Source organism: Nymphaea colorata, chromosome 7 (genome assembly GCF_008831285.2).
Source record: "Nymphaea colorata isolate Beijing-Zhang1983 chromosome 7, ASM883128v2, whole genome shotgun sequence".
Taxonomy (NCBI): domain Eukaryota; kingdom Viridiplantae; phylum Streptophyta; class Magnoliopsida; order Nymphaeales; family Nymphaeaceae; genus Nymphaea; species Nymphaea colorata.
The window spans coordinates 7984678-7998804 of NC_045144.1; the positions used below are offsets into that span (position 1 = coordinate 7984678).

General features: G+C 37.0%; 1 protein-coding gene across 1 annotated transcript; it reads right to left on the bottom strand.

The window, feature by feature from the left end:
• Nucleotides 1-6707: 6707 nt before the first annotated feature.
• On the bottom strand, nucleotides 6708-10536 carry LOC116257106 (uncharacterized). Its single transcript, XM_050078618.1, has 7 exons — nucleotides 10390-10536; nucleotides 9779-9822; nucleotides 9609-9685; nucleotides 8378-8432; nucleotides 8003-8090; nucleotides 7303-7401; nucleotides 6708-7055 (listed from the first exon to the last, which is right to left on the bottom strand). The coding sequence occupies exons 1-7, from the start codon at nucleotides 10534-10536 to the stop codon at nucleotides 6927-6929; spliced, it is 639 nt and encodes a 212-aa protein (XP_049934575.1). The 3' UTR covers nucleotides 6708-6926.
• Nucleotides 10537-14127: the final 3591 nt, after the last annotated feature.

Consider the following 14127-nt stretch of genomic DNA (forward strand, 5'->3'; position numbering starts at 1 on the left):
TTTTATTTCATTGTATTGAGAAAATATCATATTTAAAATTGGAGTGAGGAGGGTTTGATATTAAATTCACTGTTCTCAAATTCCGAAGTTTTCAAATCTGAAGCGAACAAACACCCCTAAAGGTTTCACTTTCCTTCACTGGCGTGACATTCACATAAACATTAATAAAGCAAAAAAAAATTGTCAGTAAAAGTAATGGGGAGGATGGATTAATTAATTAACTTTCAGTGACGCAAAAAAAGAGAGCTCTAACTTATAGACTTTTGGTCAAGGTTAGGTAGACATGTACAAGGTTGTGTCAATACATGCACCATCTCCGACTTTAGAATCTTCAACGCAACCGGCCAAGTAGGTGCATGGAGCTCATGCATGTCGGCTCACTTGTAGTCAGCTCTGTCACTGTATAGCAGCGCAAATTTTGAATTCTTATGGCGGTGAACACAAGAAATTATATTGGAATACCCCACCAGAGCTTTATATGCTAAATTTAGTCGGCTCACTTGACATTGACTATTCTTAGCATTTAGATCATGTTCACATACTCACTCACCTCTTCTTTAGGTGCACACAAGAAATTATATTGGATTTCACACACAAGAGCCAACAATAAAGTGAAGTGCTGATATTGGCATTCAGGTATCTTCTTGTAATGGACACTAATAAATAATATTATAATATATATATATATATATATATATATATATTAAGAAAACCAGTAGCTACCTACCAGATCTTTATATGCTAAATTAGATGAGAATCATTCTGGCATTGATTTTAAGGAAATCAGATGGTAGAGATTAAAGTTGGAAAAGATAGAAATCAAGCTGTATTTTCAAGAGACAGCAATACCCCTCAAAAAAACAGGAGATCTTGATTAAGAAAACCCATTTCTTACCTCCTTTGAATGGTATTTTGGTATTCTCAAAATATATATTGGTTTTTATTTCTTTTACTTAATATCGAACATCCCATATTTTAAAATCAACCAGAAACTTGTTTTCCTATATATATATATATATATATATACATATATATATATATATATGAAAAAAAAATAGAAATCAAGCTGTATTTTCAAGAGATAGAAATACCCTTCAAAAAAACAAGAAACCTTGATTAAAAAAACTCATTTTCTTTCCTGCTTTGAATGGTATTGTGGTCTTCTCAAAATATATATTGTTTTTTTTTACTTATATATATATATATATGAGAGGGAGAGAGAGAGAGAGAGAGAGAGAGAGAGAGAGAGAGAGAAAAGATCTTTTCTCTCCCTAAGTAAGCTTGGAGAATCTTCCAAAGTTTGTTGTTGTCAGACTTTGGGTGAGGATGTGTCCTTTTCTGTGGATTAAGTAAGGGCCAGATCAAAACAAGTTGCCCAATAGTACAAAATATATATGGCAGCCCTTGCTAGGAGGGTCAGCAAAGAATGCACATGGGTCATCACCTTCTCCTCTGGCTGCTTGCTGGGAATATCCTTCCACATTTGGCCATGCAAGATAACGCCCAAATCCACTCTTGCAGACTTCACAAAGATGTCTTTTAGCAAACAGAAGTCTCCCACCGCTTAAATAAGACGCGTGAAGAACAGCCCGATTTTGACAAAACTCATGCCTGCCAATTTCCGCAGTGTTCAAATCGGTAAACCCTGAGCATACTCGGCAAGATTTTAAAAACAGGCAATTTAACCATTTGAGTTCTTCAATAGATCTTCCTTAATCAATTTTTGAAAAAAAAAAAAAATCATGGCGTATGTATTTGATGACCTAAGTCAATTTAAACTATTTTAAAATTGAAAAAGTGAAGAATAGGGAAATGCAAAAAATTATCCTAGCTCTGGTACCAATATTTACCACATTGATTCATAGGTTAAATATCAAATATCATACATAATCAATTCTTTTTTTCAAGAATTAAGTATTATTATTATATATTAAGAAGATATGTTCTAAAAACACAATCTTCTTCTCACCAGATACCATCAAATTGACACATATTATGGATTGCTTGTGCACCTCAATGTCAAGAGGCAAAAATAAATATAATATGGGTTAATGAACTCAGGTTATTTGCAGCTAAAATTGGCAAAAGCCCGTTATTCTTACTTGGATTCAGGTGTTTTGATTATCGTGCCAGTTTATTTGAAACTACAAAGTTAAGAAATGAAGATAAGATCTTTGTGTGAGTTGGAGGATATTCCCCAGTTGAGAGATTTGAAACCATCATCGTGCTCCCTAGGGTCTAGGATTGCGTTGGTTCCTGGGTAGGACCCTGCGCTATACATTAGCTAGTAAATTGCCTTCTTCCTTGTTGTCGTAAGAAGTGCATAGCGCTCATGCAACTCGAACCAATGACCAACTGCCTACCAACCACTGGCCCAAGTCTGTGTTGAATGCTTTTTAGAGAGCAATGTTGGTATCTACTCTTACATAATTAATTGTCCACAAAAATGATGAACACTGCCTATATTGCGGTCGCAGATTCTTGAAGTTTTTAAGAAAGAAGGCACTAAAGGGGGCCTGAATTGTAAATAAGTATATAATTATTATTCACCGCAACAACTACATTATAATGATGTACCTATGAGGGCACTAAATATTACTAGCAATGCATTAAACTTGTATAAAGAAATTATGAGGCATGACGTGGGGAAGAATCCAAACGTCCCTATGACATAACTATTCGTATGGTTAGGGTGATGCTAGAACAGTCATCTTTTCTCATGATCAAGTGCACATAATAATTAGATTGTCTCTACCCATTAAAGGAACAAAAAAAGAAAAAAAAAAACTCGTGAGTTCAATTTTTTTTTTCCAAAAAGTGGCTTCTTTTTTTTTTTTTAAGAGAGAGAACATGGTGGAAAGAGAGAGGGACAAGTACAGGTTCACTTAGCCTCCATAATCGCATCCTTAATCCCAAGTTTAACATTCCTAAATACCATCAAAATAACACTTTCTAAAATTTGAACTAAAGATGTGATTATAGCATGCCATCCAACCCAACCAGTTGCACTACTCATCAGAGAGATATATATTGGAAGAAGACATAATTAGGTAACTTACTTAGACCCTTGCGAACATTGGTAAATATTTTTATTGACGTCCTGCATAATTAACCTTTACCGACATCCTTACGAACATTGGTAAATATTTTTATCGAACACTCAATTGAACGTCGGTAAAAATTGTATTGAATCCCCATGATTTTATTGAATTGAAGAAAGATTAACAAAGAATACATAGAAATTAAGGATACACAGAAAGAATTCAAACAAGCATTATATATCATCATCGATACATTTTCACCATTCGATTTGAGGAAGAATTTACATTAATATTATGCATCGTGATGGATTAACTCTCTGTTGGGTTGTTAGTTGACATTGATTTCCAAACCTTGACCTTCCACCCTCCTCTTAATTTCTCCTTGATGCATGTTCAATTTCTCCACCAACTTGTTCTAATGGGATTTTGTTTGAATCCCAAAAATGGGGAGTCAGATTTATCTGATTATGACTTCAATTAATCCGGTCCAACTACTCGGATTTTATAAACGGATTTACATGATCCGACTAATTACTAATCAAAATCACATTTAGGATGCAATTTTCCAATTCTTAATCTGAATCGTAAACGGATCTAATTAATCTCATATCCGACAACAACTCCAATCTAATTAAATTTATATATGTTGGATCATAAGTTCCAATGTAAGGAAATAGATAACAGAACTTATAGCTGGGAAATCATGTGCTTAACCTAAACATAGAAGGGAAATAAAAGAATAGTGATATTAACTGCTAGTTTTGAAGATCAACTGCCAAGATTAGGCCAAATGAAGGACATGTGATCACATGCTGATGGTGCTATACCTAGTTCATATATGTTCTTTAATAAATTTGAATCAACTGTGATGTGAATGAACTTGCAAGAAGTGGTAGCAATAATATTGGTTCCCCATAATTGGCCTATACTGCATGGGTTTGGGGAATATAAAAATGAATATGAAACAATTACTTGTCATCTTCATGAATTATTGGGTTAGGTATATAATGCACCAAATTTAATGCACCAAATTTGAGTTAAGGACAAGCTTCTCTCCATGTGGGGAATATGCTGCTTTGTTATATCCATTCCCATCTCTAACAAGAAAGATTCTACAGAAGGTCCCAGTCTGTCTAGGCCTCAAATGATGGCTGATGGTTCAGGAGTGTTTGGAACTGGATCTGGATTTGGGGAGGATGTCAATAGATCTAGTGACATCTAAAATTTGATCCAAATATGACCCCGCATTAATCAGTCGGATCTATATATTAAGTAGCAAACTGGACCTGCTAAATACTGGATCACATGCAAAGCTTGCATGGGATCTTCATTAAGTAGCGTCGCATCCAAGATCAGATTATAATGGCCAATAAAATGATTGAGAAACTCTCTTCAAGCAAGCAAAAGTCTGTCTGTATTAAGCTTGATCTGTTTAAGGCTTATGACAAAGTTTTCTAGACTTCCATAGTCACAAAAAACGTGTTATTTTTGAAAAAAAAAACGTGAAAAAATGAAATGCATTTAAAATTAGAAAAAATTGCATTTTTTGAAAATCGTGGAAACTGAAAAAAAAAACATGTCTTTAATGCATTTTTAATGCGTTTTTTCACGTTCTTTTCACTTTTCATTTCATTTTTTTTATTTTTTAATGTTAAACAGTTTTTTTTTTCATTTTATATTTTTTGTTTTGTTGCAAATTTACTTATCTTTTGACTTCTATGTTATTATTTTCTTTCATTTTTAGTTTTTTTTTTTAATTAAAAAAAATCTATTTTTTTCCTATTTTTCAAGTCCACTATATTATACCCGAGAAAAACTTTGCATAATATACTTGACTTGACTTGGCTTCCACTAGAAATGAATCAATCTTACTATGCTTTGTGTTAAATTTGTGTCTTTCTCCGTTTCTCCGTGCTAGTGAATGCCATTGAAGGTCAGCCTTTTAATTCTAAAAGAGGCCTAAGCCTTTTATTATTATTTTTTTTTACCAGGGGCTAACTAAAAAAATTCAAAAATATGAGTGGTAAATGTTTTCTATTTTTTATTTTTTTTACCACTGTATTGGTTGTAAATTGAGGCACTACCATGTGGGTAAAAGATAAGGGGGGTGGGATCGTAGTAGGGTACCCCTTTTGTTCATTACGAAGACAAATTTTGAGGGACAACCTGTCCGAGAATCAGGACTCCTTGTCCTGAACATCTATGCCTCCTTCTCCCCTTTAATTTATTTCTTTGTTGGTATATTCTTTTTGGCTATAGTATTCTTTATTCTTTGGCAACAGAATGGACAGTAAATCTTCTCTCCCCTCGATGCTATGCGACAAAAACTTTGGAAAAGGTAAAGTGAAATTGATAGAACCTTTCAACTGGTCGAGGGCATTTTATATAAAAAGAACATTTTGTTGTTAAAACACATATATTCTGATAACACAATGTTCTTCTCATTCGAAGAACAAATTATGTTCATATTTGATCGTTAAATCTAGGAAGAACACTAAATTACACCATGTTCCTTGAAATATGAATACAGTGTCTTTGGATTGCATTTCTTGACAGCATGTATTCCATGCCTTGGTGCCAGTTCATTCGGGTCCATGCAAGGTGCCAGCTTTTGGTCACTATTTTATGTATGTCCTAATGAAATTACGTTATCATTCCCAAACAACCCGTTGGACGTTTCAAGAATACGTCTACATAGATTCATGAATGCCGAGTTCTAATGTTTCATTCATGACAGATTGGGACAAAACATTTACCACAACAAGTCACTCTGTTGGCTCGATGAGAACAGTTTGGTAACGACAGTGAGGCCTTTTGTGAATGGCACGGCTATCAGAAGCATATCAGACGCTATGGTGCTGGATTGTTAGAAGCTAAAGCATGTGAAACTCAATTCACTGGAGTACTGGATCAATAAAAGAATCAGATTCTCACCAAAATGAAGCTAGAAGAAGTGGTTCAGAGTTCCCCTCTCAAATCTGCTAGTCGTGGGAAAGAAGGTGCGAAGCTTGATCGTGCGGAGAAGATAAGTGGCGATCGGTTTCTCAACGAGGGGGGCACAGACACACAAGTGGTCGGAATCCTTACTGTCCTTTACAATGACCACAGATCCAACCGATCTACAGCCCAACATCGAGTGATGATATTAATAAATAACAATATATGTCACCGGTGCAGCTCTTAGCATAACCTAGCATGTTTGCTAACCCCAGCTTGGCAAAGTTGGATTAAAGTTTAACCAATCTCAAGATCATTCATAATCTCATAGAGCCTCTGGTTGCCAATCAATGGCTTCCATCCACTTCTCGACATGCAAAAGACTTCTCCTTCCCCCGGCTCTGAATGAAAACGTAATCAGCCTAATCTGGAGGCTTGTGTATATGACCAGGATAAGTCTCATCATGCAGAATCAATTAACCCCTAGGACAAAAATCCGACACTGGACGTCCCAAATTCTGCATTCATTCAAGTTCAGTTAATTTAAAGGAAAAAAGCAGGACGGTAAACTATTCTGACACCTGAGGCGTAACTTCCGTTAAACCTGAGGCATATCTTAAGATAACATGGAAGTACTGTTCTTTTTGAAGGAGTGAGTTCGATATAAGCAGCAACCAAAGGAACACGGAGATTCCAAACATAAACTAGTTTAAGAAGGCACAGTAAGAACCTTGGGATACAAAATCTTACATTCCTCAGCTCTATACTAAGTTAACCTGGATAGCCGCAAACATGCTCTACAAGTTGATAATATTGGGCGGGGGTAGAGAGAGAGGGAGAGAGAGAGAGAGAGAGAGAGAGAGAGAGAGAGAGAGAGAGAGAGAGAGCTAAAACTAACATAATCCAGATCAAAATAGGTGACACTTGAGAATTACTCCAGCAACGTCATCAACAGATCAGGAGTTCGCACTGACTCGTGGGCTGTTTTCCCATGTGCTCTTTGACAAAAGTCCTGAGGCATCCATTGATGAACCGAGGAGCAGAACCATCACAGAATCGTTTTGCAAGATCAACAGACTACACCACAAAGACATGACGGTAAGAAGCTAAGAAATTCACACCAAAAATTCTGAACAGTAACAATTATGTGCAAGTAATAATATAAATTGCTAGTACAGTTCACTGATCCATTACTCTCCGTTTGTTGAAGAGAGACAACTTAGTTTGTATGTGATTAGATGAATTAGTGATGCTTTTCCCGATGGTCACGATCAACATCAGAAGTGCGTTAAAATGATTAGATGCCCACAAAGTCACAGCTTACCTCATTTAGAACAATTTGATGGCGTGTTCCTAGCATGGCTATTTCTGCCATTGCTATGTGTAATATGCAGAGCTCCAGTATTCTTCTACCAGGTTGATTCTAAATGACAAGCACATCAGTCTACATAAACAAAAATGTAAGCAAAATGTAACTTCTCAAAACAACCTAGGGCACAAAAACACTCAATACAACGACTATCTAGAACCTATAGGTAGAGAAACATGGTTTACGGAATAGCTAATAATTGACATCTTTTTCCTTCTTTTCAGTAGAAAATGATAACTAGATGAACCCTTTATAAAAGCACAAAAAAAAGGTTTGGTCTACTATGTATCCTCAATTTCTCCCTACATCATGCAAAGCCACTTGAAGTCTTTGTACAGAATCATGTGTTTTCTTCTTTTCCAGTAGAAATTGATAACTACAGTGACTCCTTAACAAAAACAGAAGAAACTAAAAAAAGGCACGGTCTACAATATATCCTCAATTTCACCCATGTCAAGCAAAGTTTGAATTCTGCAAAACTAGACCCAGCGAGCGAGAGAGCGCACAAGAGAGAGAGTCCTTTACAAGTTACAACAGCACAAGAAGAACCTAACAGAGACTTGGTCTACTAGCCTCAAGTTCACATGTGTCAAGCAACGTCACCTAAAGTCTTTATACAGGATTCTTAAAAGCTAGACTAAGAGAAAGAGAGAACCTTCCAACTTGCTGGAGTAACTTTATCCATGACCTGCACATGATGATCCCATCTTTCTAAAACTGCTTCCAGAAGTCTTTCTGAATACCTGCAAAGCATTTCAGAGAAACATTATTAACTCCTGAAACATAATATGCTAGTGGATCAACCAAACAAAAAACCAGAAAAGAACAATTCTCTTTCATAGTTGAAGCAAAAACTAAGTATTCCTTTATGTGATAGTGTGGTGCATTGACTAATAAAATTTTGTGTTGGTCCAACATTACACCATGCAAGTAAAACGTTTATGACATAGAATGATAGGCACCATGCTATTATGACCGGAGCCTCTTACTGATAGTTAATCTAAAAAAACTAAAAGGTATAGAAACTAACCTTAAAACGTGTTTGCTGTACACCAACTTCGGCGGCGCTGAAAGGACTTCTTTTTCTGAAGCATTCAGAACATCCAATAGATTATCATTTAACAATACATGATAAGTTTGTCTAAGTTTACCAATATTATTGATAGGGCATGTATAACAATTAACCAAAAAACCATGTAGCTTGAAATGATCAATAACTCCTGCTCTTCTGCTTCAGTTTGAGCTACAACAGGTTCCCCACTAAAATTCATATGGTCATAATCAAGCAAGGAAGCTCCATTGAACACACAGACAGGATCTGAGATGGTAAAGCAAAAAGTAATGAGAAAATTGGAGGAAGCTAGCAAACCTTCTTCATGCAAAGAACAACAGGAAGCATCACGTGGATAATAGAGATTATTTGAAAAGACATTCAGCTAAAATTTGTTGTAGCAGTAAATCTTAAAGTATAAGATTCAAGCATCGTGTGATAAATTAACTAAAAGAGTACCAACAGGTACCTCAAATTTTAGTGCACATGACCTGAAAGACGTAAAAAAGATATATTTGCTGAACAAGTTTGCTTGTTATTCTAATGTTTTTGGATCCATAATAAGCTTATCAAGTTGCTGAATTTTCGAAAGTTGACCCGTAATTTATTGAATGTATGCATGTCTGCCGTTTTCCGGAATAAGTGACCTATGTTTTCCATTGGCCGCCAGTTTTTTACACAACTTGTTTATCAGTTTCACACAATTTACATATCACTTGCTAATGATTCCTCGTACTTTTTTCCTCTTCTTTCAATTTCATGATCTTCTAAAAATTTGAACTAACCAGCTCTTCACTCCGATCCTCATCCTGGTCCTCCTTTCATTGCAGCAATACTCTTGCTATTGAAGTTAGATTGCAAAACTTGTGGAGTATGGATATAGTAGTCAACACAACAGATCAAATCAAGGGAGATTGTTTTGCTTGGAAAGTTTATCATGTGTAATACGTTTTATATGCTCTTCTTTCTCGCTATTCTACAAAGAAATTGCTGTTAAAAATATCCTCTCCGAATATTCAACTCGGATGCCAGTAATAAGAACTCAGGAAGAACAAGAACTAACTAATACAGTAAGATGAAAGACGACTAAAAAGCATGTGAACTCTTGGCTCACTAAACCAGTTGCCCTCTCATCTCATCTATTAATCTTTGTCTGGCAAGAGCGAGAAAAATCTTTGTCAAGCATAAGAGGAAAATGGAACTTCCTTACCTCTTTTCGCATTCACCCTCTTCTCGAACAGACGAACGGGATCCGACCCTTCTAAACAGGAAGCATAAAGAATTAACCTGCAAGATAACCATCAAAACATCAACTCCCACCACTAAAATCGAGCCTTCGACAATAACAAGGAACCCACAGATGAAAGGTGTAGTCATTACAGAGACAACTCCCGGGCGGCGCGAGGGCTGGAAAACCGGCCAAACTAACGGCTCTCGACTTCTGAATTTCGGCAACGAAAGGCTCTTCTACAGCTCCTTCTTCGACCATGAGGGTAGGAGTGGAAGTCGGAGATACTACACATGAGTAGAGAGTTTAGAAGTTGAATTAAACATTTGAATTCTAAAAGCAACAATGTTTAATAAGTGAGTACATGGAGAACAATTTTAGGAGTATTTCAATGTTGTAAGTGAGAGCTAAAACTCTTCTTCTTCCCTATCTTACAAGAGTATTTCAATGTTGCAAGTGAGAGCTAAAACTCTTCTTCTTCCCTTTATAGTTCAAGGTTGAATGGATGCATCCATAAGCTTTGATTTTATTTCTACACATTTTTTATGTGATTTTAAATTTTTTTTTTCAGAACTAAATTTATTAAGATTCACATGAAAATTTAAATTAAGCAGGACACTTTATATGTAATTCTTTCGTCCAAGGAAGGGTAAAACCGTAATTTTATGTGCATTTCGTGAGAATTTTATGGTATCATATTTTCATCAAATAAAAAAATTATTATTATTTAAACATTAATTATTTATTTGAATTTTAACAGTACATTCAAAATAATAATTGGAACGGCTTTAACAAGTATAGGCATCATTCCAAGTAGAGGTAAATAAGGAATATAGTCGGACTCGGAACCGCAGGAGCGGTCGGGCATACCCAGACGGTAATTAGATCCAGATCCGCATGCATGACGCATCGTCCCGCCACCGCCATTTCTAAAGTCTGAAAACCCGCGTCCCAGCGACGCATTGTTGAGAACTTCTTTTCGATCTCAATCTCGGCCACCTTCCTCAACCGGAGTCTCTCTACTCTCCGGCGCGGCTGCTCCGAGTTCACGATCTCACCGGTTACAACGTCGTTTCGCTCCTTTTAGGTCGACCAGCTAGAGAAGAGACGGAATGGCCATCCCAAGGGCGGGCGTCTTCTTGAACGACTACCTCGAATGTAAAATAAGCCATAATTCCTCTCCGCACCTCTCTAAATCAGGACTTTCGAAATATTTGGAACTATTTTTCTCGTTTTCGTAATCTTTATTTCTTAGTGTTTTCCCCTGTTCTTTGCGTTGCCAGATTCGAGCACACTGCGGAGGCTACTCAACAACATGCGAGAATTGGACGAGAGATCGCAGGGTACAAGTTTCGACACAGAACACAAATGAATTCGGTTGTTCTAGGGGTTCTAAACTTTAGTTTGTTCTGCTCTTCATGGAGATCATTTTACGCATTTATTTTTATTTTTTGGACTTTTCAGCCATGATTAATCAGAGTATGGAGCAAACTAAATACTGCCTCGGCCTCTTTTCTCAAAGTAATAAGAAAGGGCACCCTGAGGACGATGAATTCATCGAGAAGATGAAGAAGGAGATCGAAGCGAACCAGGAGAACGCGTTGAGCCTCTGCACGGAGAAAGTTCTGCTGGCTAAACAGGCCTATGATCTCGTAAATCTGCTTTCTTCGAGAACTTGCTTCCGTTAATTCTGTTCCTGCGTCCAGTAATGTGGTCCGTTTATGCAAGCTTTTGCTTCTGCTAGCAATTAAAACCGTCTCATTCCTCTACACTAGGTGGACTTGGTCTGATAAACATTTCTTTCCCTTTTTCTTCTCTACTGTTATCTGATTCTAGTTATGGTTTAAAACGACTTTATAAATCAATCGAAGGAAGCTTGATGAAAATGAGATATAGTTGGAAACAGGATTGGTAGACAAATTGGAGAAAGCTTGGAGTCAGTGGGATACTCTGGGAAGATGCTTAAGTGAATGTAGATACTGGCTCACACCTGTAGAGGAAGTATAGGATATATGCAACCCTTATTTTGTTACAACATCACAACTGAAAATCTGTTTTGTTTCTGACTATGTTATTAATGTCGACATGATTCATTATCAGCGGCATGTGTGTTGTTGGTGAGTTGATAAAATGCAGTCATGATTTGATAAAATGATGGTGAAGCTAGGAATTGTCCAAGCCTCTCTAAAGCTTCCACTTAGTATGCAATTTGCCTACAACAAACTAATGCAAATATGTAACGTTTTCTCCATATAATTTACAGCTGATATACATCTCTCTCTCTCTCTCTCTCTCTCTCTCTCTCTCTCTCTCTCTCACTCATTGACTTCTGAAATGATATCATCGGGCTGTTGCTTGCAACATACAATTCTCTCTAATCAACACTAATTGGGGCCTGGGGGTGTCTTATGTCTACATGAATACTTAATAGTTGGTATTCTGTATTAAAGCTATGACATGATGTCTCGTGACTGCAAACAGTTGAACACTGAAGAACTGACCCTTGATGTTGCCGGAATTGACTTTGTTGTAGATCGATAGTCAAATGAAACGCCTTGAAGAAGATCTTGGTCACTTTTCAGAAGACGTAAAGCAAGGTATGTTATTGAATTTTCTTTTGATGCATTACTCTTCAGTCCAACTTATAATGTTACTTTTTTAATTTCAAGGTCAAATGGTTCATTTTGTCAACAAGCCGCCTTGAAGCATGATATGTCTGACTCGCTTATAGCAAATAAACTATCCACTTTTGCTTTATATGTACCTCAAAGAAATATCTTATGAAACAAAGCAATATGGGAAAGGTAAGTGGCTATTGGACTCCTGAAGATAGAAAGTCAAGAGAATGGCAAACTTATGTAGCAGGAAAAAGATAGTTGTGCAAAACAATCACCAAAGGTTCTGTTTCAAACTTTGAGATGTGTGAGCTGGAACAGTTTATAAGATATGATTATGATTTATGATGGACAACCAAATTTGAATGTATCTGAAGCTTAAGTAGTTTGAAAAGTTGTCTTAATCATTTACTTCCATTGTGAGTCTGGAATATCCTGTTCCATATGGCAGCATGTCACCTTATTATTCATGGCTGACTCAATAGGATCTTTATGGCCACCAGGTAGTGTTGATTTTCACAAACAAAGACATATTTTCTTTGACTTTTATGTATTTTAGCCAAACATATGCGTACATTTACTGGGCTATGTGATTGTTTTGGCCTGCTGACATATTAACATTTTTAGCCACCTACTTTTTTCCCTAGCCAATCATTTTTGCCGTCATGTCTGAATTTTTATTTTTTGCAATGTCATGAATGAGATCTAAACATATTTTTAATCGGTGATAGATTAGTTGATATTAATCTACACTTGACTAAATGACGCATATGATTCAGATTCTCACCGTGCTTTTGTTGGTCTGCTTCCGCAGGTCTTCTTTCAGCTTCTTCAATGGGGAGCAGCGTCAGTCCGCTGCTGAAGCAGGAGCTTGTAGCCCAAGTCTCAGAATCTATAGAATCAAATTCTTCATCGTACGAGCACATCATCTCTCTCTATGAAGTCCTTGCTCGTGTTCATGGAAAGAATATAGTTCCCCATATCCGAGACATCATGTCGACTATCATCTCCACCTTGACTTCAAGTGCTGGTTGTTTCACAATCCATCAAGCCTGCGCGAACGTTGTACCTGCGATTGCACGTTATGGAATGGATCCTTTGTCTCCCGACAATGAAAAGTCGTCGATTATTGACTCTCTTGCTCGGCCCCTGTCGGAAGTTCTAATGGGACGTCATGAATTCTTAGCTTCTGGTGCTGCTCTTTGTTTGAAAGCTCTTGTGGAATCTGATGATTGGAGATTTGCTTCTAATCAGACAGTGAATATGGTTTGCTTAAATTTATCTAGAGCTCTTGAAGAGCAGGTAACACAGACACATTCTCACATGGGTCTTGTAGTGTCTCTTGCAAAGTGCAATCCATTGATCCTAGAGGGATACGCTCTGTCACTTATAAGATCGGTTATCGACATATGTGGACCTGAGGAGACTGAAATATCTGCACAGAAGCACTTGAATGCAATCCAACTAATAAACTCCGTTTTGAAACATGTAGACCCAAGTAGCATTTGTTCTGAAATGGAGCAAATTCTCCTCTTCTTGGAGAAATGCCACTCTGACCAGTTTGTAAGCAGTGCTGCCGCCCAGGCTCTTCTAAATGCAAGAACCATCGCAGTAGTGAAGAAACTAAAAATTGATCATAGCATGAGTCCATAGCCATACAGTGCAGAGTCCACAATCACCTGTAACCACTCTCGTAGGTCTGTAACGCCTGAATCTGAGACAGTGACTTCTTTTGCTACATCACCCATTTCGCCTGCTCAGTCATACTGCAACATTGGAAGGCCTACAAATCATAGGCTTTGGATGGACACTCATAGTGCTGTAGATGTTTCCTTGAAAGATGGTCATTATTCTTCAAGCATGACAGATGGGCATACAGGTTTTAT

What these genes read in the sequence shown, in the direction of transcription:
- LOC116257106 (XM_050078618.1), bottom strand. Translation starts at nt 10,536, where the DNA reads ATGCGTCATGCATGCGGATCTGGATCTAATTACCGTCTGGGTATGCCC. An exon ending in TACAGCAAACACGTTTTAAG is followed by an intron (nt 8,091 to 8,377) that starts GTTAGTTTCTAT and finishes AATGCTTTGCAG; the next exon opens with GTATTCAGAAAGACTTCTGG. An exon ending in TTACTCCAGCAAGTTGGAAG is followed by an intron (nt 7,402 to 8,002) that starts GTTCTCTCTTTC and finishes CTTGTCATTTAG; the next exon opens with AATCAACCTGGTAGAAGAAT.